Source organism: Dama dama, chromosome 24, assembly GCF_033118175.1.
Source record: "Dama dama isolate Ldn47 chromosome 24, ASM3311817v1, whole genome shotgun sequence".
NCBI classification, from domain to species: domain Eukaryota; kingdom Metazoa; phylum Chordata; class Mammalia; order Artiodactyla; family Cervidae; genus Dama; species Dama dama.
Window position 1 is genome coordinate 43,555,724 of NC_083704.1, and position 25,833 is coordinate 43,581,556.

The following is a 25,833-nucleotide window of genomic DNA, read 5'->3' on the forward strand; positions in this document are numbered from 1 at the left end:
ATTTCATTAACTCTTTAGATCTCTGTGTATATTATTTTAAAACAATTACGACTGCTCTTTTAACTCGGATTCAGTGTATTTTTTCTTCTTGTTCATCATGTTGTCTTTCTTCAGATTCTAAAATGAACTGGGTTTACCTTCTCATCGTAGCATAGCTGGGATTCCCCACCTCCTCCACCCCAATCATTTGTATTAATTTTTTTCAATATTTAACCTTTTAATCTCTGCTTCATCTATTCTAGTGAACTGTAAGGATCTTTCTTCCTTCTCCCCTTCAAGCTAACCACAGCCATTAGTTAGGAAAGTCAGGTATTATGTGTTTTATTATGCAGTGCGCACTCCATGTGGGATTATTCTGCCCTTTGCCTGGGTTGTCTTTCCTTAATACTTAGCCACTCTTAAATAAGTACCTAAATAAAAGGAAATTCCTACAAAATGAGACTTTAAACATGACTAGAAACTAGGTCAAATCAATCAAATGCACAGATACTTTAAAGTTTCAGTCTTGAAAGACTGAAAAAGGCCATCCTTTTTCAGAAGTTAGGGAATTCAGTAGGATTAAAGGGTGTTTGTCAAGTCTCACGCATTTGCACTTCACTTTACAAAGACTTGGTGAGAAAGTGACACAGGTGATTTATAACTTAGCTAATATAAGAATAGTATATAAATTCACTGGTTTGGTAGTTTACCACTTTCTTAAAGGGCCCCTTGAGAGCAACAGTTCTTTAACTCTTAGCTGTTAAAATGTATTCTCATCTTCCTCTGTCAATGCCTTAAAGAAATGAAAGCAAGGTCCCAATGTAGAGGAATGTTTTCAAGTGGCTCTGTCTATGTTCATTTGAAGAGACACTGGGGTTCCTTGTATCATCAGGGTGTATAATACCTATGGCCTCTTGCCATTTAATCACACTGTTTACTACTTCATATAATTATTGTTGAAAGCAACTACTTCGTATAATTACAATTATTGTTGTTTTGCTTATACGATGTTTTTAAAAATCATAACCAAGATGGCAATACAGGGGTAAAAACCCTGTCACTATGAAGGAAGTGAGGCTTCCTTTCAAAATCATTACGGCAGGAAGGAAAACAGAGTTAAAGCTTGAATATAAATTAATCTTGGAATAATGGCAATGCAAGCTTGTAAGACTTTTGGAAGTAGATAAGAAAATAAAGGCAAGTTACTCTGACTGGTGTGAGACCTACCTAACTGTAACTTTGATTTGCGTTTCTCTAATAATGAGCAGTGCTGAGCATCTTCTCATGTGCCTGTTGGTCATCCGTATGTCTCCTTTGAGAAATGTCTACCTAGGTCCTCTGCCCACTTTTTGTTTGTTTGGTTTAGGATATTGAGCTGCATGAGCTGTTTGTATATTTTGGAGACTAATCCGTAGTTGGTTACAGAGTTTGCAAGTATTTTCTCCCATTCTGGGGGCTGTCTTTTTGTTGTCTGTGGTTTCCTTTATTCGTGCAAAAGCTTTTGAGTTTAATTAGGTCTCATGTTGTTTCTTATTTCCATTATACAGGACATGGATCAAAACAGATACTGCTGTGACTTACGTCAAAGAATGTTCTATGTTTTCTTCTAAGAACTTTATAGTGTCTGGTCTTGCCTGTAGGTTTTTAATTCGTTTAGAATTATTTTTTGTATGGTGTTAGCTGTTGTGTTTCAGTTGCTCAGTCGTGTCCGCCACTTTGTGACCCCATGGACTGGAGCAGCCAGGCTGCCCTGTCCCATCACCATCTCCCAGAGTGTGTTCAGACTCATATCCATTGAGTCAGTGATGCCGTCCAATGATCTCGTCCTCTTCTTCTCCTGCCTTCAATCTTTCCCAGCATCAGAATCTTTTCCAATGAGTTGGCTCTTCACATCAGGTGGCCAAAGTATGGGAGCTTCAGCATCAGTCCTTATAAAGAATATTCAGGGTTGATTTCCTCTAGGACGGACTGGTTGGATCTGCTTGCAGTCCAAGGGACTCTCAAGAGTCTTCTCCAACACCACAGTTCAAAAGCATCAATTCTTTGGTGCTCAGCCTTCTTTATGGTCCAGCTGTCACATTCATACGTGATTACTGGAAAAACCATAGTTTTGACTAGACGGACCATTGTCGGCAAAGTAATGTTTCTGCCGTTTAATGTGCTGTGCAGGTTTGTCACAGCTTTTCTTTCAAGGAGCAAGCATCTTTTAATTTCATGGCTGCAGTCACCATCTGCAGTGATTTTGGAGCCCCCAAAAATAAAGTCTGTCACTGTTTCCATTGTTTCCCCATCTATTTGCCATGAAGTGATGGGACCAGATGCCATGATACTAGTTTTTTGAATGTTGTGTATTAAGCTAGCTCTTTCACTCTCCTCTTCCACTTTATCAAGAGGCTCTTTAGTTCTTCACTTTCTGCCATAGAAGAGTGGTGTCATCTGCATATCTGAGGTTACTGACAATCTTGATTCTAGCTTGTGCTTCTTCAAGCCCAGCGTTTCTCGTGATGTACTCTGCATGTAAGTTAAATGAGCAGGGTGACAATATACAGCTTTGACATACTCCTTTCCCAATTTGGAACCAGTCTGTTGTTCCATGTCTGGTTCTAACTGTTGCTTCTTGACCTGCATACAGATTTCTCAGGAGGCAGGTACCATGGTCTGGTAGTCCCATCTCTTTAAGAATTTTCCACAGTGTGTTGTGATCCACACAGTCAGTCTTTTGCATAGTCATTGAAGCAGAAGTAGATGTTTTTCTGGAATTCTCTTGCTTTTTCCGTGATCCAGTGCATGTTGGCAATTTAATCTCAGGTTCCTCTGCCTTTTCTAAATCCAGCTTGTACATCTGGAAGTTCTCGGTTCATGTACTATTGAAACCTAGCTTGGAGCATTTTGAGCATTATATACCTTACTATCATGTGAAATGAGTGCAATTGTGCAGTACTTTATTCCTAGGTATTTTATTCTTGTTGATGTGATGGTAAATAGAATTGTTTCTTTAACTGGAAATTCTTTACTGGTAATAATTTTTGAGCAAGGGTGTCCTATGTTTTCACTTTACTCTGGACCTTACACATTAGTAGCTGGTGCTGGCTCTGACCCTTACTAACCAGATACCTTTGCAGCCTTCATTTCCTCACACAGGAAGAGTGGATCCTAAAATTACTCTCCTCGTGGGGTGATTTTGAGGATTAAAAGAAGGACTCAATTAGTTCTAACTTGAGAGGGGGTGTCTTTACAGCAGCTGGTACAGAAAGTAGTCCATATATTTCAGCATTTGCTACAGACCGTCTCGGGTCAAAATTAACAATTATTGAAAACCCCCTAAAAGAGCTTTTGCTTATTTGGGCTTTAGCTGTCAGCCTTTGTTGTATCAGACATCAGAGCTGAGAAAACATTGAAACACACAACCATGCAAGCACACATTCCCTTCGCTGTCAGAGTGGGGATGTCATCTGGGTCAGGTTGCTCTGAAAAACTCCACTGTACACTCAAGACAGAATAAGAGTGAAGAAGGCAACCAGTACCCTTGTATTGTTCTGAAAACTGTTGTGTCTGCTTAGATCACCTGGAAGGGTCTTAAGAGACCACCCCACCACCCTTCCCAATCAGGGACCCTCAGATCCCACTCTGAGAACTGCTGAATGAAATCAGCCCACTCTAGCATCCAACAGGGTGGGTAGTATTCACACAAGAAACTAGCTTTTCGTTATGTAAGTGAAGGTCTAATCTACCACTGTCTCATAAAACAGTGTTTCTTACACCATGACTGTGTTCCACACTCTTCTTAGGAAAATAGGCTCCATGTTTAACATTTGACAGTAATGATACAGATCAGTCTCTGGATAGAACTGTCTTGAGCAGATGAACATAGGAAGCTGAGAACAAAGGAGTTTGCCTTTAACCTGTGCTCAAACAGAATGAGCTTACTTTTCGTTGAGGAAGTTTTACCCTTAGAGATAGTTTTATCTAGAAACTCCATTCACCTGGCACACAGCTGTGAGGACCAGGCAGATATCACAGAGTTTGTGTGCTAAAAATTTAACTCTGTCAGTGGAAGCACCCAGGCCTTCTTTCCAAGCCTGCCCCCATCTGTTTTTTGACAGAGGTTTAAAAACTTTGTAAATTAGCTTTATAGTCCACAGATGAATGTAGGCAGGTAAAATAACAATAACCAAAACAAAAACAAGGCTCTCCGGGGAAAGTTCATATATAAGCACATATCCTGAATAATGGGTAAGTCATCCTAACTTCAAGCACAGTACCAACTCATACCAGTATTTATCTACTACCTACTGTGCGTCAGGCATGGGACTTCACTCTGTGCAGAATGGGACAAACGAGTTAGCACTGCTGGCCTCTGCAGTGTGAGGCTGACAGTCATGTAAACAAGCAGTGAGAAGCGCATATGATGAACAGGAATGGCACTGGTAAAGATGTGTTGTCTGTGAAGGATCACCTCTGGGATGAATGAGAGACAGTTTCAAAGAGAGTGCCTTTTGAGGTGTATGTTGAATGAGAGGACAGGAGGACTGGGATGATAGCTGGGAATAAACTTCAACCAGATTGCAGAAGGATGTGGAAAGTGTCCTGGGGGCTAATGGTATGTGGAGGTGAGGGGCACAAGGAAGAACTTTGATCTGTTTCTGGTTTGTACAACCAAGTGGATGGGAGCAGGCTGGGAGGGTGAGTTTGGACTTACAGATACTAGACTTGAGGTGTCTGTAGGCTAGCAGGAAGGGATATTTAGGGGTGCAAAAGGCAAGTAAGATGGAAACTGAAAGGTAACTGGCATTCAGAGTGGTGTACTAGAGCTAGCAACTACTTAAAAACTTCAAATTTGCTCAAGTCATGTAGAAAAATATTTTTAGTGGACTCACTTCTGTCTTAAAGATGGTGGATAAATGAATGAACACTTGATCTTCAGGGGCTTTTCATCCAGTTCACCTATATAACATGTGAAGATGCACTAGTACAGGATTAACTTGCTGTTTTCTTATTTAGACCTAAGAGCAAGCTATATCTGATTTAAGTCCAGAGGGAACATATGCAGCATGTAGTGTAAAATGAAAATCACTGCATAAGACAATCCACCCCAAAGCTGTATATAGATAAATGAATCAAACAGTTTTGTTAAAGTTGTACTTTTTTCCCCCTTTCTCCGTTCTCTAATATAAGATCAGCTGCATTCCTGACTTAAGGGCAGATCCTTGGAGTACTATTAGTACCACAAAATCCATCACAAAACTGGGCAGCAACATTAGAATTCGGTCTGAATTGCTAAAAGCTGGTAAAATCCAGAAGGTATTTGAAAAGCTAACCCAGATTGGGGGGGTGGGGGGCACTCTAGAAGCAGTCCTCACGTTCTGCTATATCCTACAGCTGCATAGACTAGGAGCAAGTACCTAGTTATTTTGAGGCTGTCTGTGTCATTTAAACAGTACTGCTGGTTGTCACATTTCCAGGGATCTTTCTTACTGGTGGTGGTTTAGTTGCTAACTTGTGTCCAACTCTTGGGACACCATAGACTGTAGCCTCTTAATTCTTCTTAATCTAATTAAGAGGCAGGCTAACATTTTGAAATAGTCACTATTTTAAAAAGACCATCAGACTCCTTGGAAGGAGCCAATCATGTGGCTTGCTTCAAACTGGTGACAGTACTGACCTCAGCCAGAAGTCTCTGTTCACTTCCTGTGACAGCATCAGGTCAAGGCAAAGGCTTATTTTATAAGCTTTACTGTGAAATATATTAATATCGACACTAGCAGAGAGGGTGGTAATTTAATTTACATAGTAAATGCTTAACAACTTGCTGACTAAGGAAGCTACCTACCTTGGAACTTGGGCTAGAGGCTTGTGAGATTTGAAACCATCTGCCACTGTCTTGCAAGTCAAGTCCCATCTATGAAGTTTGACTGCAGATATTCATACACCATTAGGTATATCTAGGACCCTGTCCCTCTCATTAAAGTGAGAGTGCGCTGGGTTTGAACTCCATTCAGACACTTAGCAGCTTTGAGCTAGAAGCAAATCATGCTTTGCCTTTAAACCTCCAGAGACAGTAAACTTCAAAACACATTGTAAGCTATAAATATTATTATTAATAAGAGTTAACTTTTTGATTGCTAAACATATTTTAAAAGGTTTTCTACCTAGTGTTTGTTGAAAATCAGTGTAAGGATTTAAAGATAATATAAACTATGACATGTAAATTAATATAAATGTAAGCATGTAAATTATTGTCTAGTTTGCATTTCTGAAACAGAAAACCTAGGAAAGCATGCAGATGTATTGTGGTAGGCTAATAAACAGTCCTATCTAGAAAGATGAACCCATACTCTAGGAGAACCTGAAGCCTTTGACAAACTAAAATGAATAACATTTTCCACAGGTGCACTAGAAACCACAACGTGCACGTTAGAAATACCCTGGAATTGTCACACACAGAGAGAGGGTTTGTAAAGTCTCTCTTTCCTCCCTCCTCCTATCACAGTGCAACAGGAAAATGAAAAAACTGGTACATACTCATCATGCACAATGGTGGGGCCATCCCTTGTCAAGGCCTCTTCCTTGATGACGTTGATAAGCTCAAAAGTACTGCTGATGGGGGCATCCGGGTTGGGCCATTTGGGACACTGGAAATGTCGAACTTCGAGGACATAGTCATCCTGCAACCAGTATGACACGAGTCACAGGTCATCCTTCACCTCATCCTATCTATAGTCTTTTAACAGAAACTTGCTCCTGGGAAGTACATGGTCTAGATAACTGAAGAATGCCATCATTGCCAGGAGACCCAAACTGCTCTGAGGAGGAAAGACTAGGGAGGTCTGCCTGACAGTTAGCGAATGAGGCTGGTGGTGTGGAAGTTTAGTTGCTACAGTTGTGTCCGAATCCTTTCTGATGCCATGAACTCTGGTCGTGCTCCCTGTCCATGAGATTTCCCAGGCAAGAATACTGGAGAGGGTTGCCATTTCCTTCTCCAGGGGAGCTTCCTGTCCCAGTGACGGAACCTGTGTCTCCTGGACTGCAGGCAGATTCTTTACTGCTGGGCCACCAGGGAAGCAACAAATGAGGTTATCATAGTGAAATAGAATCCTGTTCGGGCAAACATTTTAAGGGACAACAAACTATAAAAGACTTTATATCCTATTCTATCTTATCTATAAAAATAAAAACAAGGAAGGGGTAAGGACATCAGTATTTAATTTACTGAATAAGATAGCTCCCCTCTTAACCACTCCATAGGAAGGTAGTTAATTACTCATCAAAATGTTGTGTATTTTCTTTTTTTAATGTATAGTCTTAATACTGTCCCCTCTGCAACATATTGTAAGGCTTACATTTCTGATGGCAAAGTAACTACAGAGCTCTAGTATCTTGTTTTTATAATTAGGTCAACAAGCCCATTTGTATGCACGCTCAATCAGAGGAACTGCTACATTTCATCCTTCCACCTGGAAAAAGAAAATACTTGAAGGAAGCAAAAAAGGAAGTGTGCACATTTAAAATTGGGTCATACTCAAGACGCCTGCCTGGGCCTGTAATCAGGGTCATAGATTACTTCATTGTGACTTAGAATCACCCAGGATCCAGGTACAGCTGTTACCAAGGACCTGAGGTTGAGGTTACCTGTGTAGCTTCAAGGATAAAGTCATGGATGATAATTTGCTCTTCATTGGAGAGGCATAGTCTGTCTTTGCTGATAAGGGTGACGGTAAAGGCCTCACAGTTCATGGATTCTTCTCGACTGGGCCAGTACACAAACTCATCTTCAGCCTACAGGCACCGAAGAAAAAAATTAATTGCAGGGCTGTCAACAATTTGTTCTTGAATCTTCTTACCAATTTCTTAATGTTTGCAATTTTCCATAATTCCCAGATCATCTTGTAAGTTGGGTTCATAGAATTATTGATATACCCATATTGCTTCATGCTGCAGTCAGCGGTTATTGTATTTTATTGTAAAACACAATCACTATTTTTTGACACCTCTCATCTATGTTACTCTAACAACCAAAAAGGCTCCTTCTGTAGGGGATGTCTAACCCCTAGCTAAGAAATGCTGTGTAATGCTAAGTGTGAAAATAAAAAAGGAGATATGATCTCCTATCCTATCAATTTTATTATTTCACAGTGGCTTAATGCAACTAAGATACACTAATTGTTGTTCTATGGATTATGTTACTAAGAGTTGTACAGTTGACTAGCATTTTCCAAAAGACTTTTTGTAAACATTATCTTATGTACTTTTCTTAATATACTAGTGAGGGAAGGCAGTTTTTATCTTCTGTCTTTATAGATGAAAACACCAAGGCTTGGGTCCATAAATAAGCATGCTGGCTCTAAGTATAAGGTGCTTTGTAAAAGGGAAGTTAAGCTGTCAGTGTTAAGACTTCAAGTCTTTCAGTCTTGAATCAGGCAACCTTTAAATGTTTATCTATTTTAAGAGCAAACATAAATATTCAGTAACAGAAACTATAGTACATAAAATAGATAAGCAATAATAATTTACAGCTCAGAGAGCAATATTCAAGTATCTTGTAATAACCTGTAATGGAAAAGAATCAGAAAAAAATAACTGAATCACTTAGCTATACATCTGAAACTAATACAATATTCAGGCTTGATACTTGAATTCTCTCCCTGAAAACTATGAATGCCTAAGAAAAAGATAACCGTTGCCTAGGTTGGAGACTGAGAAATACAATCATTATGATGAGGCTTGTCTCCTTTTTCTCATCAGTTCAAATGGCAAATTACAGTTTGCTTGTAATATATAGATTTATTTCTATGGGCATTTTCCTGAAAAAGCCTAGACACTATACTAGTGAAGTCAGAAATAATTCTGAATAATGTTCAAAGCAAGGTTTTGTTTAATCTTACATTGTTGCATTAGAAATGAGCCAACAGTCCAATAAGACTTATCACCCTTTCAAGTTTCAATATAGCTTATTGCCAAGTACATTTTTATTTTTAAAGCTCAGCATAAGGGGAAACAGATTAGCAATCGGGTTTAGTCTATACAAAAGAAGTCTGTAACTGTCTTGGATTTTAATACACTGTGCCCTAGGATGTGGAATTAGGACCCTTTTACCAGATATTCTGGTGGATCAGCAGTAAAGAATACACTTGCAATGCAGGAGACGTGGGTTTGATCCCTGAGTCGGGAAGGTCCCCTGGAGGAGGGCATAGGAACCCACTCCGGTATTCTTGCCTGGGAAATCCCATGGACAGAGGAGCCTGGCTGGCTACATAGGGTTACAAAGTCAAATACCACTTAGCAACTAAAACAACAACAAAGACATAATGATGAACAAGGCCTCTAAATTTGACCAAATACACAGATTAAGCATAGGACTGGATATGATCCTGAATAATCTAACTAAGCCTTAATTTCCATATTGGAAAAGTGGGAATAATAAAACTATATACCTCAAATAACTATTATGATGATATATGAATTAGAAATTCTCTAATTGGCTTAACAACTGCCAAAAGGAGTTAGTAATGGTGGAGGAAATGGCAACCCAGTCGAGTCTTCTTGCCTGAAGAACCCCTTGGACAGAGGAGCCTGGTGGGCTACAGTCATGAGGTCACAAACCCCACAACCAAGCAACTGACAAAAAGGTGAAAGAAAGGCAGAAAAACAGTTTTGAACACCTGGCGGTAAACTGTGGAATAATGGCTCCACTTGACAGACTATTGCAAAGAAACAATGCCACTGACTTCAGCATTTTGCTTATGGATAAGGCAAAGATGCCTTGGCCACAGTGACTTTTGGACCATCCACAGAATCATGGTCTTGTAAAGTTACAGTAGTGATAAATAACAAAGCACACAAAAAATGCAGAGCCATCATCATGTCTGACTCTTTGCGACCCCATGGGCTATAGTCCGCCAGGCTCCTCTGTCCATGGGATTCTCCAGGCAAGAATACTGGAGTGGGTTGCCATTTCCTCCTCCAGGGGATCTTCCTGACCGAGTGATCAAACCCAGGTCTTATACGCTGCAGGCAGATTCTTTATCGACTCAGCCAGCAGGAAAGCCCTTAGAAAACGCTACGCGGTACTGAATCTGACTCTCCACCTCTGAGCTATGAGCGCGGACGTGCCGGACTCCAGCATCGCCTCCCTGGGCCAGAGAGAGACCCGGCAGTGACAGGCCGGGCCCTGCAGCCTCCTGCCCGCACAGCAGACTCACCGGACCCAGGCTCCCACTCGCCTGCCCATGCAAATGAGCCTGTGGGTAGCGATGCTCTCAGTGACTGTCCTCTGTTCCGTGAGGATAACAAAAAACACTGACTCATCCAACAAATGCACGTTTTAACAACCCTAAATGCCTCCAATTTCCATATGCCAAACAGAATAGACCCCTATTGCCAGCTAATTTGAAAATTTACACTCCAGTTTTTAGCTTAAGATTCTCAACTCTGTTGCCATTCTATCACACAGAAGCAGTCTTGGTATTCTGAAGCTGGAGCAGAAAGCGACGAAGTGAAGTTCCTACTGACTGGGCACATAGTCAAACGCATGTCATCAAGACTAGGGGTTCAGTCACATGCTGTTCTTTCTGATTAAAAAACTCACTACTCCTGACACTCAAGGAAGCAGATCATTTTTGTTTTTGTTTTTACTCTGTGTGCTTCCATGTCCTCGTAGTAACTTCTGAAGACCCAACTGATTGAAAACTTGAGGCAATGAGAGTGCAGTGGTATCACTTAAAACTTATTTTCATAAACGTGCTCACCCTTCTCCTCTAGGGTCTTAGAGACCTCAATTGTTGTTTAGTTGCTAAGTCGTGACTCTTTGTGACTCTCTGGACTGTAGCCTGCCAGGCTCCTCTGTGCATGGGATTTCCCAGGCAAGACTGCTGGAGTGGGTTGCCATTGCCTTCTCCAGGGGATCTTCCCAACCCAGGGATCGAACCCAGGTCTCCTGCATTGGCAGGTGGATTCTTTACCTCTGATCCACCTGGAAAGTCTGGAGACCTTGATAGGGATGGACTAAATGGAGGAGAAAGAATTAGTAGCTTAGTTGAGGTCTTTAAAAAGCACTGTTAATTTCCAACAAAAAAAAGTCTCTCCTTTTCTCCTTCCCTGTAACAGATCTGGCTTGCCTGTGGAGTGGGGGGAAATGATGATACATTATTAGTACTTTTGATACTGATTTTTTTTGGTGGGGGGCGCTGGGAAACATTTCTATGATGTGGGGTTGGACATATACAATAACAAAATAAGACAAGTGACTCAAATCATGGCTGTAATTATTTGTATATGCCCCTGGGCAAACTAGTTCCCTCAGTTTTCTGAGCTCCTAAAGGAGGTGAAGACAGTACCGATGTCATCAAGTTGTAGAAATGATTCAGTGAGTTAATACATGTAAAAACAAGGTCATATATAATCAATACATGTTGACTACTATTACTCGTTCGTTGAAACGAAGAGATCAGTGTCAGTTCATACACTAGTGAGGTTGGAAAAAGAACTTTTTTTCAAAGCCTTCTGTCACCTACTGTTTACAGTAGAGTTGAGGGGTTCTACCACTAGGAATCAGGAATCAAGGATTGGAGCAGACCTATGAAATGAGCAGTCTACATTCCCTCCCCAGCTCATGCAGACACTACCGCCCTATAGTAAGGTCATGAATGCTCGCGGCCTCACAAATGCAGAGCAGGTGTGCCTCACTTACCAAGCTCTGGTTGTCTGGCAGCATGACGATGATCTGCGCGTTGTGATCCCAAATCATCCTCCAGAAATCCTTGGTGGTGTGCGGCAGAGGGTGCTGGGTTATAATAAACTCATTGCTCCTGTAATAGCCCTTTAGTTAGGAAGATGAAAAACCAGTGATTATGAGTGTCTTATTCTAACTCCCCGGTAGTAAAACACATTCATGAAATAAGACCAGCATGGTGCTAACCTCACTGAAACAATCCAAAGAGGCTTTCAGTGCACTTGGCTAATTTTTAGACATACTTCTGCTAACACGTAGAGACAGTTTTCTCTCTGTGTCCTATTCACTTCTCATTCCCCCTGCTGTTTTTACTTAACAGTAATTTCAACATTTACTCCAAGACTAGATGGGTGAAATCAGTAAGACGATCACTTCCTAACAAGCTTGTTTCGTAAGCATTTTTGTGTCCTCATGGATTAGGTATCCTTTGTTAAAGGTTTCCAGATGCAGAAATCTCTCCAATTTTGATATTACACACCAAGAAAGTATTTGAAAAATCAAAGCTGCATAGGTGGTGTCTGCTCTTTAGCACCATTCAATGTAAGCAGCTTTACTTATAACCAACTGTTGACTCTCACCATGATATAAGAAGCATTAATGTAGTCAGTTCCTTTCATTCCAGGCAACGGTGCAAGACCGACTCGAGCACGTTCAGCTATGACAGAAAAAACAAAAACACATTTGCCTTGGTTACCCACACACCATCCACAGCACCTTCTCAGTTACCTGATGAGCCATAGAGTCCGTTGGCTCCTATTTCTTTTTGGGTCCTGTTTCTTTTTAAGACTAAACCTATGTTGTTAACCAAGCTAAGGCATTATCAGCTAAGACTGAATGTAAAAGAAAAGTTTACACATCCATCTGCATGTGCCCAGAAGGATGCAGGCATTATGGGAATAACATGCAACTGTGGGAGACGCTTTCTCAGCAGGTCAAAAAGAAGCTAGAGACGAAAGAGGAGTTGAGGTCACTGCTGACCCTGGTTTGATGTTCCTACAATTAGACCAACATATTGCACTCTGCCCTTCTGCATCCCCTTACCTTTATCTTTCTGTTCAGGAAGTACTTAGAAAATCTTGGCCTTTTTCAATCAAGAGAATCTCTCCACCGATTCCCTATGTCTGTTTCCATAGCATACGTACAGTATCCTCTGCTGAGTCCCAAGTTACTTACACAGTGGTCACCACCTATCAAGTGTCTTGGTCTCAGCTGACAGGATAATTTAATAATTGTAGTTCCAGTTGGACAGATTAAAACAGGACTCTATTTTAAGAGAGCATTCATGCCACGGTGATAATGACTTTACCTTTCTTTTTAGGGTTTTAAGCTAAGACATGGTAGAAATAGCCTAACTCTTCAGTCTCAAGGTGAACTTGAAGCTAGATTTCTTGTCCCATAGACACAGCAACTTCCTGGTGCTGACAGCTACCCCTCCCATCTGTTCAATTTGTCCTAAGCATAACTTTTCCCCATGGTGGTGGTTGCCTCTTTACCTAACACATAAAATCTCAAGAAAACACAAACACAGTCAAGTTGAACCGATGTTAAGATCTTACATGGCACGACTGAAGAGTTCCGGTTCTTTTCTTTGTTGCACTCTTTCTGAGCACTGAAGCATTCCACATATTTTGCATTGCATTGTGTGACCAGCTGAAAGAAAAGCAACATTTTCGTCCTCATTCAAAGGACTATATTTGTGCATGTGTTAACTTACTGTGGCAAACATTTTTCAGTATGTACATAAACGTCAAATCATACCTGTGTCCCCTAAACTTAGAATTCTATCTCAGTAAAGCTGGGAAAGACAACAGAACAAAAACAAAGCTATAGTTGATAGCATCTGCTTGATGATCTGGCAGAAACGCCAATAATCAGATAACTAATGACTTTTAAACATTTTTGCACTCTAAGAACACTTCGTGTCTCACTAGTAGTACTTCCCTCAGCTGGCTTGGTGGATTGCATCTTGTTTTTACTCACTTTTAGGCCTTAGGCTTCTTGATGGCAGGCTCTATGTAAGGAGTATTTATTGAATTAATGTGGATTTACTGAATTCATGTGGACTTTCCCCATACGCTCTCTACTAGAGTGTATGGGAATGGTCTCCTGCTCTACACTGTCCAGGGCCCTGGAGGCAGCCTGAGTTTCTGTTTCTTGTGTTTTCTTTCTAGGTAAGTTCTATACCTGTAAAAGAATAAACAACCCCGTCTCCTTTGATGAATTTTTTAAAACAAGGTATAAACAAATGTTTCAGAAACAAAAGGCAGAATTTAAAAAATATTGGTACTCAGCACTGCTATATTTAAAATGGACAACCAACAAGGAGCTACCGTACAGCCCAGGGAACGCTGCTCAATGTTATGTGGCAGCCCCGATGGGAGGGGGCTTGGGGGAGCGTGGATAGGCGTCTGGAGACGGCTGAGTCCCTTTGCTGTCCCCCTTAAACTATCACAACATTGTTAACTGGCTCTGCCCCAATAAAAAATGATTTTTTTAAAGAAAGAAATATTAATTTTTTAAGAATGCATTTTCAACATTCGAAATAAGACACTATGTCCTCACTATTAATTAACTTAATGGTTTTTAGAGTGGGTAGGACATTATAAAAGGAGACCTGGAAATGTAAAGTTGTTATGACTGAACCTGGTGAAATTAATCTATTTTTCATTTCATGTCACTTGTTATCATTTGCTTGACAGTCTCATTTCTTCAGAGCTGAGATTCAAAGGAAGGTTTCAGTGTCTATGGAAAGTTTTACCATGAAAATGAAAACTGCAGCGATTCATCTCCTTCTTTTTATCTTGACACAAAATGAGAAATAGAACAATGTACAAAAAAGACAGTAGTCTCTCATTAGACTTTAAAAATCTAAGTAGGAGGCATTCAGTACTTTTGAGATGGCTGAGCTGCTCTGAACTTAATTACTTTAATAGTTCTTACAGTCTCTCTCTTCACCTTATTTCACTCAATTCCGTATAACCCTAACTGCCTCCCCTCCTTGTGCCCCTATCAAAGATATAAAACCCCATTTAGGAAAAATTAACCTTTTTTCTAGTATTGCTTAGTAAGTCTTTTTTAGTTTCTAAATCACCTACTGGGATAGTCTTTCAAAGAGCTCAGCTTTTAAGATAATGTCAACAAATAGCCGTTCTTCATAAGGGTGAGATAAATTAGGTCAGAAAAAATACAGGGGATTTTTTTTTTTTTTTTTTTAATTGGAACAACTAACAACATATTATGTCACTGTGGCCAGGGGCAAGTGTTTATGTTCAAGTAAGTTGTAAACTTCACAGAAGAAAATGCAGCGCAGCACACTGTACTCAGACAGCTACAAACAAGCCGCAGCTTGATTTTCCCTGATTTTCCCGTGTATTACATCTCAGGAGGACACCAAATCATCCATCTCAGTCTAAACATTCATGCCGAAAAGACACGACCCCTCAACTCAAGGCATTTCTTTGCCTCCTTGCTTTTTGCCCAGAGAAATGCCTTCAAAGCACTACCTTGAACTGTTTCTCCAGCCGTGTCTTGCCCCCGACTCCTGGGATGAGGATGCTGTTAACGTAACTATGCAGCTGACTGGAAGACACTTCAGTCTCCTTCCCGAGAATGGCTTCCAACAAGGCATCGTGGATGAAGATGTACTGCTCCTGAGAGGCAGAGGGCGAGACGGTCACCGAGGTGAGCTATACCACCTGTTTCCTGCAGGAACTCTGCCTTCGAGGAGCTCTTCCCGGGCAGGGACCTCTCCGTGAATTCCCTCAGTGCTCACTTCCTAATCCGCCAGAGGCGACTTGAGGGCAGGGACCGCAGTGGCTTCGGTTCTGTACTCCACACCATGCCCCAAACACGCAGCAGGGAAACGTGTGTTCACTGGAGGGCTTTAGAACCATCCTCTGGGGCCAGAGAGTTTAACTCCCAGAGCAGCGAACACACAGCACTAGGTACTGTGTCGCGGCTTCATTTCACATCCGCACAGAAGTGGGGAACGACCAGATATCCTCGTCAGGACAGCTTCCCATCCCAACCCCTGTGGGTTCCTCCCGGCCCTGTCTGCTGATGCTCCCTCACCCTTCCGCTCCAGCTCACGGGAAGCCCGCGGGGGCAGCCGCCTCTCCTCACCTCAGTCTGGACGAGGTAGTTGCGCTGAGTCCTGATATGCTTCAGGAATCCCAGGACGTTGACTGTGCTTTTGTCTTTTATCTGTTGCAGCATGCTGTCAATGACGATGTAGGTACCTGTCCTGCCCACACCAGCGCTGGAAGAGAGGCAGATGCTCAGCTAGCTCCCCTGCTGCTCGGGCCCGGCACACACCGCGGACTGCAGAGACAGCCTCCGGGCCTCTGAGGCCCTGAGAAGTAACCCCATTGTTTGGGGGACCTGGCGCAGGTTACGATGTATGGAGGGTATCCACAAACCACAAGAGGGTCCTTCCTGCCTCTTGAGTCTTGATGTGGAGGGAAGACTACCTTCATACCTTGTATGAAAATAGAGACTATGTATACTTAAAAAAAATATATATATATATATATATATAAGCTACATATGAGCTTTCTTGGCCTTCCTTGTAGCTCAAGCAAAAGGATCTAAGTCCATGATGCCAGGGAGCCCAAGGCATCCCTCCTGGCAGCTGCATGCCCACACCAGAACCACTCCCACGGAGGCATCACTTGGGTCTCCCGCTCCCCCAGCGATCCTGGGGGAACCCATCGTCCTTTCAACACACCCGCTTTCTGCTCTCCAGACTCCCCAGTGGGCTCAGTATTGGAAAGTTCCTGCTGAAAAGGATACTTTCCTTTCATAATCCAGAGGTGGACTAGGAGAGACCCCCCCCCAGGGAGACCCAAGTCCTGCCATATTGAACAACAAACTTCTTTTTGGCAGAATCTCTGCCCCTATCCCCCTAGCAGGTTCCCCGTCTGACACAACTCTGCTGATACACAAGCTCTCTGGTAGACTCTCTTCTATTTTAGCGATTGTAAATGGATTAGCAAAAATGGAGCGTTCTCGTGGCACTCTAAACAGAAGACAGGTTCCAACCCCTGCTGCTCTGTGGGCACCTGTTAGGGGAGCCGCCTCAAAGACGTGCCAGGGAAGCTGTGCGGCCTTGTAACATACATCACAGAAGCAGCAACATCTGTCTGAACGCCAGAGCCAAGCCAGCCAGCACGGCTCAGGAAACTGAAACAGGGGCTCTGTATGAACCTAGAGGGGTGGGATGGGGAGGGAGACGGGAGGGAGGCTCAGAAGGGAGGGGATGTATGTCTACCTGTGGCTGATTCATGTTGAGGTTTGACAGAAAACAACAAGATTCTGTAAAGCAATTATCCTTCAATAAAAAAAATTTTAAAAATACAATAAAAGCATTTTAAACAACCAGCTGAGGTTGATTTCCAGATGGCTCAGCGTAAAGAATCCACCTGCCAATGCAGGAGACACAAGAGACATGGGTTCAATCCCTGGGTCGGGGAGATTCCCCTGGAGAAGGAAATGGCAACCCACTCCAGTATTCTTGCTTGAGAAACACCACGGGCAGAGGAGCCTGGAGGGTATGGGGTCGCAGAGTCGGACACAACAGAGCATTAATGTTACTATTTACTAAGGTTGTTTAAGGTAGTTTAGAAGGGAAAACAGGCTTTATATGTGCTTTACAAAGGTATTTTATATAGTACCTATAAGCTCAAAGCCTTTTACCCAGAAAATAAATACTATTCTTTGAAGGAACCCTACAGAAAAGCCACATTCAAAAACTCAAAAGCTCTTCAATGCTCTGTGGTGACCTAAATGGAAAGGAAATGCAAAAAGCAGGGGATATATGTATACATACAGCTGATTCACTTTGCTGTTACAGCAGAAACTAACAAACACTCTAAAGCAACTATACTTCAATAAAAATTAAAAACCAAACAACAACAACAAAAAGCCTCAAAGTTTCTAGTGTGGGGAGTTCTAATCTTGTGTTTATGGTTTTTATATATTAGTAAGTTAGTTAAGTCGCTCAGTCGTGTCCAACTCTTGGCGACCCCGTGGACTGTAGCCCACCAGGCTCCTCCGTCCATGGGATTCTCCAGGCAAGAGTACTGGAGTGGGTTGCCATTTCCTTATATATTGGGAGCTACCAACAACTGCCTTATAAAATAACACTGGATTTTACCAATAATGAGATGGTGTTATAAAAACTGGAGACTTACCCTCTACGAGTTCATTCTGTTTTACCCTCACAAACAGCAGCTGCTTTCTTACTGTGAGAGGACTAGAGTGACCTCCTTTAACCCTGACAAGTCTCGCCGGTCCCAGTTTTGGGTGGAAGACTCTATTTCTGTGTCAAACAAAGCAGCAGCAGGCCCACAGTGGCTCCGGTTCCCAAGGCCCACAGCCCCTGCTCTTCCCAGTCCGCTGGCTCCTCACCTGCAATGCACCAGCGCAGGGCCCATCTCCGGCGTGCGGGCGGCCGAGGACCTCCGCACGAAGGTCAGGACCGGGAGGGCGTACTCCGGAACCCCCATGTCCGGCCACTGCGTGTAGTGGTACTGGATCACTGTGCGTTCATTCTGCCGCCCCTTGGGATTTCCCTTCTGACCCTGAGAGAAAGGCAAGAAAGGATGTCTTTAAGCCGAGAGCGGGCATTCTAGATGAAGATGCTGTAAGGACGGCAGGAATCGCCACCTCTGTTCCCATTCGCCCTAATGGTGACATCCTCTCTGTGGTCCTCTCAGGCCGCAGATGAGGACACGACCCAGCGGGATGAGAAGGCTCAGATACCTCATAGAAGAGAATATGGTTTCAGTCTGCACCAAGAATGAATGCTTTGTATTTCGTTTTTCTGGATCTGCACCTATCCAAAGAGTTCAGTAATTTGCCTACAAGATTTCTATTTGCTAGGTGCTTCCCTGATGGCTCAGCGGTACCACCTGCCAGTGCAGGAGACACGGGGTTCTGTCTCTGGGTCAGGAAGATCCCCTGGAGAAGGGAATGGCAACCCACTCCAGTCTTCTTGCCTAGAAAATTCCATGGACAGAGGAGGCTGGCGGGCTGCAGTCCATGGGGTCGCAGAGAGTCTGACACGACTCAGCAACTAAACAACTTCCATCTCCTGACTTCCTGCCCCAGCTCCTCTGACAGTGTGCCAGGACTACCATTCCTTCTCGGCTGTCTAGGCTGATCCTTTAGGAGCCTCAGGGCGGGTGCTGTGCAACCTCCGGGAAGTGTGGGGAAGATCCTTCTTAACCTCGAGTCCAAGGCAACAGTCAATTTATCTGTCCCTTTCAAGATGAATTTTTTAGAGTTGTTTTCCTTTAAGTGGCTAAACGTTTTACATTTCAACCACTTTGTTGACCATCTTCCTCAAACTGATCAGTTGCTGTGATGTGTTTTATTATTATTATCAATACCTGTAAAATTTAAAAATGTTTTTGATGATTCAGGGACATTAACCCATCGACATTGAACATTGTAGAGTGCTTGGCCCCGTGCTACAGGGCTTGAATGTCCTTGATTATTAAGTCGCCTTATTATGTCCTTGATTATTAAGTTGGCCACCCTCCAGTCGCCTCTCCTTTTTCTTTTTCTTCCTCATTTTCAGTTACTACTGTCAGTGTGCAAAACACCTGACATTCCTATTTGATATCCTCCTCTGACCTAAGCTATTTCTAAAATAAGAGCAAGTGGGCCATATTTAAATACCTGAGGTGTTTGCATGAGTAATGGATGTTATACTTCATGAGTATAAACTGGTTATTGGTTAGCTTGAACCAACTCACAACTCTGGTAGAGAGAACACAGATAAAGACAGTGCTACTGATCTTTATAATACTTCTGCCATTCTTGGGAAGAAAACTATACATGCAAAGGACTGTTAACCTTGGACCATGAATGGGCTTCAGAGCCACTGAAATTGTATATAAAAACCTGAGTAAATGTGAATTCTTCTGGGGCAGACAGTTTTATCACATTCCCAAAGATGCCCAAGCCTAGAAAAATAAATGAGCCATTGCTACCAACAGCTGCCTACCGAAGCCTCCACAGAGTGTGTGACACTCCACATTGTCCTAATGAGCATCTGTCCTGAGTTCCTAGTACTGCTACAGTGATCTATGAGTCTCAATGGGACAGTGGATTTTCAACAAGAGAAACTGAGAAAACTTGAAAGTGGCATTTCCATAAGTGTGATTCTCAGGATGGTAATGGTACTGTTATTGTTAAATCACATTAGGAAACACGACAAAGTTACATCGATTTCCTTACTCTGGCACTCTGGGTACTTGTTTTCCTTGTAAATTTTTAAGGGAGAATTCAGGCTCATGTAGTACTCATTTTCCACACTTACTGAATCACAGAATTTGAGTTTTGCAAGCATATTGCAGGGCCAGTATTCCTTGGGATACACTTTGGGAAACAATGATTTAAAGCTGTCAGAAAATTATATTTAAAAAGCTAAATTACCAAACAGATGCTGTCATATTTGCTGGTTACCAAAACCTCAGAGGACCTTTGGTCCCTCCCCCACCCCAAATGAAGCCTCCTTCATGAAGAGATTAAAGAACTCAATCAGGCCAGTTAAATTCTATTATGTGCTTTGCCAATATCTTTCACACCATACACTGATGTCAATCAAGAGAGTTGTGAGAAAACGTTTCAAAAATACTTTTTTAAAAAAACCAAGTTGGTTATGAGAGTTGGCCTTGGTCGCACCGTGATTTTCATACTAGTTTAAAAAGAGACGCCCTGGCAGCCCACCCAACCCCTTCAGTACCTTTTTCACTTTTGTGTTTCTGACTGAGAAACGACGAATAGTATAGCAGGCGTGTACTTTTGTGCTCTTCAGGGTGACAATAATGTTTCCATACTCCTCACTGTTCTCTGTGGGCCAATACTGATCACATTTTCGCTGCAAAAAAAGATTAATAAAGTTGTAAATTATAACTGCAATCGATACCACAATTCCACTGTTGGTAATGTGATTTCAAATGGCAGTGTTGAAACACAGGTACTATCACTATGTGGCTGACTAAATCAGGAATGAATGGGCTTAAGTCCTGGGAGGCAGCTGCGACCCCTGCAGAGGTTAATCTTGGGACACATGTGGGCTAGATCATTTGAGGAATGCAGGAATACCATCCTGCATCTCATGATGTACCTTAAAGAGGGTCTAAGAAAAGTCCTATATATTCGACCCATACAAAATGTAGGTATGATATGTTGCCAAGGAAGTTTAAGTGTCATTTGGGAGGTTGGCCTGCATTTACAGGTAAAAGAAAGTCTCTTGTGGGACTTCTGGTGGCCCAGTGGTTAACATTCTGCACTTGCAATGCAGGGGGTGCAGGCAGGATCCCTCATTGGGGAACTAAGATCCGATATGCCATACCATATGTGGCTAAATACACTAAGGGGGGAATAAAGGAAATCTCTTATAACTGTGACAGCCTTTGTGTTAAAAACTGGTCACCAATTTTGACTCCACGAAGTGAGGCAGTAGTTATTCTGAGTAAGGGACTAGAGCCTGGAACCTTATTCTATTCCATTCCATTAATTAATTAATATCTAATGTAAGTTCAAAATCCGATAAGTTAAAATATGACTCATCATCTTAAAAAAAGATTCTCTTAGTGATGGTCGAGGTGTTGAAGCAGTCTTTACTCCCCTGGATTTGAACTACTAGTAGTTCCTTGACTATATACTGTTTCTTCCACCGTCCCTACTTTTTCCTTTCTATCCGCTGTACTTAGAATGTCCTGCCTTCTTTTTCATTGCTTAAATCTCACCTCAAACATTAGCTCTTTAGAAAAATATCTGTACTATAGAATACATCCATGCATTTTGCAGCATCCTCCTAATTAATACCTTATTCATCTTTTTTTTTAAAGCCTTTTATAAATGTATTGTTAATCTATTTCAGAAAGACAGATTAACACCTAAAGATACCCTTTTCACCTTGATCATCATGTTTAATCCACTCTGGTAAGTGCCCACTTTCCTGGCATGGAGGACACTTCTCATTTCTCTAACTCTTTTGGCCTTATCAAGTTTCTGCCCCACAGCAGACGCTCCACAAGTAATTTTTTGAATGAAGGTACATGAGTAAAAGTTCTTACTCTTCCTTTCTCCACAAGGTTTGTAATCATGACAATGATTCCAGTGTTTTGTTCCCAAATCATCCTCCAGAAATCTTCAAACGTGGACTTTAACGGTCCCTGGGTGGCGATGTAGGCTTTCGCTTTGTTGTAACCCTTCAAAGAAGACACAGCGCACAGTAAGATGAAAGCAGCACGACAGACCGGGTAAACAATTCAAGTGCCTTCCACACTGAATAGGCTGCGTTTTTCATGAACGCTCTGTGCAGTACGAAAACACATTCAACCGTCTCAGCAGCACTCTTCATTTATCAGAAACAGGTTTAGGAAAACATTTCTGACTTACATCGACATAGTTTGCATTAATGTAGTCGCTGTGCTTAGAGTCTTTTCCTGGTAAAGGTCTTAACTTCACCCTACTGTGATCATCTATAGAGGGTAAGAAAGAAAAAAAAAGCGAAAACAAAATGTATGATTCAGAAACTAGCAGCATTCTAAAGCACACAACAAAGCAAAGAGGCAACGTGGCATCTCCCAGGGCGCCCCGAGAAACCTTTGGGCAGAAGAACAACTAAAACGTCAAAGCTACAGCATTCGAACCCATCTCCATATCATGGGGACACTCCCACCGCATGCTCTGACCTGTGAGGGCTGATATGCAAGAAATGAAATGTTGGTCCTTATTAATTCATGTAAAATGATTTAAGATGCAACCCTGTGAAACTCCCATATCCTACATTTTAAAAGAAATTTCCAAGATTTTTGAATACCTATGTTCCATCCCCTCTGTCCATTGATACAGATATAAAAAGGTGCTTCTTATATCAAATCCAGAACATCAATTTTTGGGTGATGCCACTCAGCTGGACTCCCCAGCACCCTGAGTAACTGAGGGAACTGGAGCTTGCTTCTCAGAGTAATCTCATCACGGGCATCTGAAGTCCATGATCAGATTCAAGACCCACTTAACCTTTGCCTGTGAACAAAAGGTGAGTGCTGATACGTGCCTCTGGTTGTCCAACAGAAGGAGCTTGTATTTATAAGGTAACAAACAGAAGAAAGCTGAGGTCATACTTTTTTTTTCCCCCCTAGCTAGAAAGAGAATGGGCAAAAGCTGATTTACATTCCTGTTTATAATCATGATCATAAAAGGCTAGTTTGAAAAGAAGTCCAATGAGTGGATTAGCGTGGACATTACTGACCTCAGACTACATCATGCACTTCTGGGAAGCCCTCCACATTCTTGAACTGTGAACTGCTTTTGTGCTGAGAAATGCACAGACTGCAGTGAATCTAAACAGGGGCCCCACATGAAGATATTCTCCTAAGGCATCTGGATTCAAACTCTTTGTAGCCTTATATTGTTGTTTCACAGAAAGACAAATAAGAACACATACTCAAGGTGCATCCTTCATAGTCAATCAAAAAGGTAAAAGACTGGCTAAAAACGATAAAGACTGGAGGTGGCATACACGTCTGCTTTGAAAGGTGTGATGGTTCCATGAGAAAAGGCTCTTCCTATATTGTGTATCCAGCACATTCATGGCCTAATTCTACTTGTTCCATGACATTTCCATGCTATTCTCTGCTATATGAAAGCATTAGTATAGGGGAAGACCAAAGTGATGGGTGATGTGCCCAGAATCTGACCAAGTAGCCAAGATAGTACCAAAATCTAACTCTCTGAACTTGTGAAAATAAAACATCTAATTTGAATTTGTGAAAATTATACCTCAAGTAAACTTGTAAAGAACAAACACATCTAACCAGAAATGGTGGTTTTCTGGCAAAATATGATGACCCTTGAGCACATCACGCAGAGTTGCTCTGACTTCCTCCCTCTTTGCCACATACTTTTAGCTAAGGCAGTGAGGTCACTAGAAGTAGAGGTTGCCATGGTAGAGAGAGTGATGTGGACATATGTGAGGCATATATATGTGTATATCTCTGCCTGACTTCTATGGTCAGATATGAGGTCTGTAGATGCACAATTCCTCACAATCTCAGGGAGGTGAGCCTTGACTGAGTTGGTCAACAAACGCTTCCCGAGTCAATCCATCCAAAGACTGATGAGAAAAGTAGTTTGACTCTTCTTCCTTGTTCTCTTTTTCTCCTCCTCATTCTCTCAGATAACTGAAACAAATACTCTTATTAAAAGATGACTTTCAGTTCTCTTAAACCTTTTTCTAGAAGTAGAACTACACTCACAGATGACATAAGGTTATACATAGAAACCCTAAGGTCATATAAGACAAGTCCACAGATAACATCATACTCAACGATGAAAAGCTGAAAGTTTTCCCTCTAAGAATGGGAACAAGACAAGGATGTCCATTCTTGCCATTTTTATTTGTCATGGTGTTGGAAGTTCTAGCCAGAGCATTTAGGCAAGAAAAAGAAATGAAAAACATCCAAACTGAAAGGAAGGAGTAAAACTGTCACCATTTGCGGATGACATGACATTATATATAGAAGACTATGAAAGACTCCATGAAAAAAACTGTTAGAACTAATAAAGGAATTTGGTAAAGTTGCAACATACAAAATCAACACACAGAAATCTACTGAATTTCTATACACTAAGAATGAATTATCAGAAAGATAAATTGAGAAAAAAATCCCATTCATTATTGTCTCAAAAAGAAGAAAATACTTAGGAATAAACTTATCTAATGAGGTGAAAGACCTGTATGTTGAAAACTCTAAAACACTAAAAGGAAACTGAAGACACAAATAAATGGAAAGATATGCTGTGCTCATGGATGGACTAGAAGAACTAGTATTGTTAACATGTCCATATTACCCAAATCAATCTACAGATTTAGAGCGAAATTCCTATCAAAATTCCAATGCCACTTTCCACAGAAACAGAACAAACAATCCTAAAATGTGTATGGAACCATAAAAGAACTCAAACAGCCAAAGCAATCTTGAGAAAGAAGGCTGGAGGCATCACACCCCTGGTTTCAAATTATATTACAAAGCTATAATAATTTGAAAAGTACTTGCATAAAGACAGACACATATATCAATGAAATAGATTAGAGAGTCCAGAAATAAACCCACATATACACAATCAATCTATTTGTGACAAAGAAGCCAAGAACACACAATGGGGAAAGGACAGTCTCTTCAATAAGTGGGGCTGGGAAAAATGGGCAGTCATATGCAAAAGAATCAAACTGGATTACTATATTACAACATACATAAAAACTAAGTCAAAATGGATTGAAACTGAATTTAAGGCCTGAAGTCATAAAACTCCTAGGGGACAACAGAAGAGAAAGCTCCTTGACACAGGTCTTGGCAGTGATTTTTTTTAGTCTGACACCAAAAGCAACAAAAGCAAAAATAAGCAGGTGGCACCACATCAAACTAAAAGCTTCTGTACAGCAAAAGGAAGCATCAACAAAAGAAAAAGCAGCCTTACTAAATGGGGGGGAGTATTTGTAAATCACATGTCTGACAAGGGGTTGATAACCAAAATATAAAAAGAACTCATACAAATCAATAGCTGGCAAAACCAGCAATCGATGAAAACATAGACAGAGAACCTAAATATATACGTTCCCAAAGAAGATATATAGATGGCAAATGGGCACATGAAAAGAAGCTCAACCATCACCAATCTTCAGGGAAATGCGCATCTCACACCTGTTAGAATGGCTATGACCAAAAAGATAAGAAATAAGTGTTAAACAACTTTTAGAACTAATAAATAAGCTCAGTCAAGTTGGTAAGATACAAAGGTCAACATACAGAAATCACATTTCTATCCACAGTCTGAAAACACCAAGGAAACAACTCCATGCAAAAAAAAATAATATACTTAGAAATAGATTCAATGAAAGCTTAATACTTGTAACATACAGATTATAAGGCATTGCTGAAAGAAATAAAAGATGACTTACATAAATGGAGAGATGCCCTATCTTCATAAATTGGCAGAGCTAATTCTATTAATATGGCAGTGTTCCCCATATCAGTCTACAGAATGAACATAATCTGTATTAAAATCCCAGCTACACTTTCTGCAGTAACAGGGAGATCCTGAAA

The 25,833-nt window shown here is 41.5% G+C and overlaps 1 protein-coding gene across 5 annotated transcripts in view; it reads right to left on the reverse strand.

Annotated features, from left to right (window-relative positions):
- PTPRG (protein tyrosine phosphatase receptor type G) overlaps positions 1 to 25,833 on the reverse strand; it is a 759,790-nt gene that overhangs the window by 10,093 nt on the left and 723,864 nt on the right. For all 5 annotated transcript variants that reach the window (XM_061128174.1, XM_061128173.1, XM_061128172.1 and 2 more), the window contains 11 exons: positions 22,124 to 22,206; positions 21,799 to 21,933; positions 20,460 to 20,594; positions 18,116 to 18,288; positions 15,830 to 15,965; positions 15,211 to 15,357; positions 13,264 to 13,357; positions 12,286 to 12,362; positions 11,666 to 11,794; positions 7,609 to 7,755; positions 6,502 to 6,644 (listed from right to left, as the gene is read on the reverse strand). In XM_061128174.1, the coding sequence (XP_060984157.1) occupies positions 6,502 to 6,644; positions 7,609 to 7,755; positions 11,666 to 11,794; positions 12,286 to 12,362; positions 13,264 to 13,357; positions 15,211 to 15,357; positions 15,830 to 15,965; positions 18,116 to 18,288; positions 20,460 to 20,594; positions 21,799 to 21,933; positions 22,124 to 22,206 (1,399 nt within the window). The remainder of the gene's footprint in view (positions 1 to 6,501; positions 6,645 to 7,608; positions 7,756 to 11,665; positions 11,795 to 12,285; positions 12,363 to 13,263; positions 13,358 to 15,210; positions 15,358 to 15,829; positions 15,966 to 18,115; positions 18,289 to 20,459; positions 20,595 to 21,798; positions 21,934 to 22,123; positions 22,207 to 25,833) is intronic.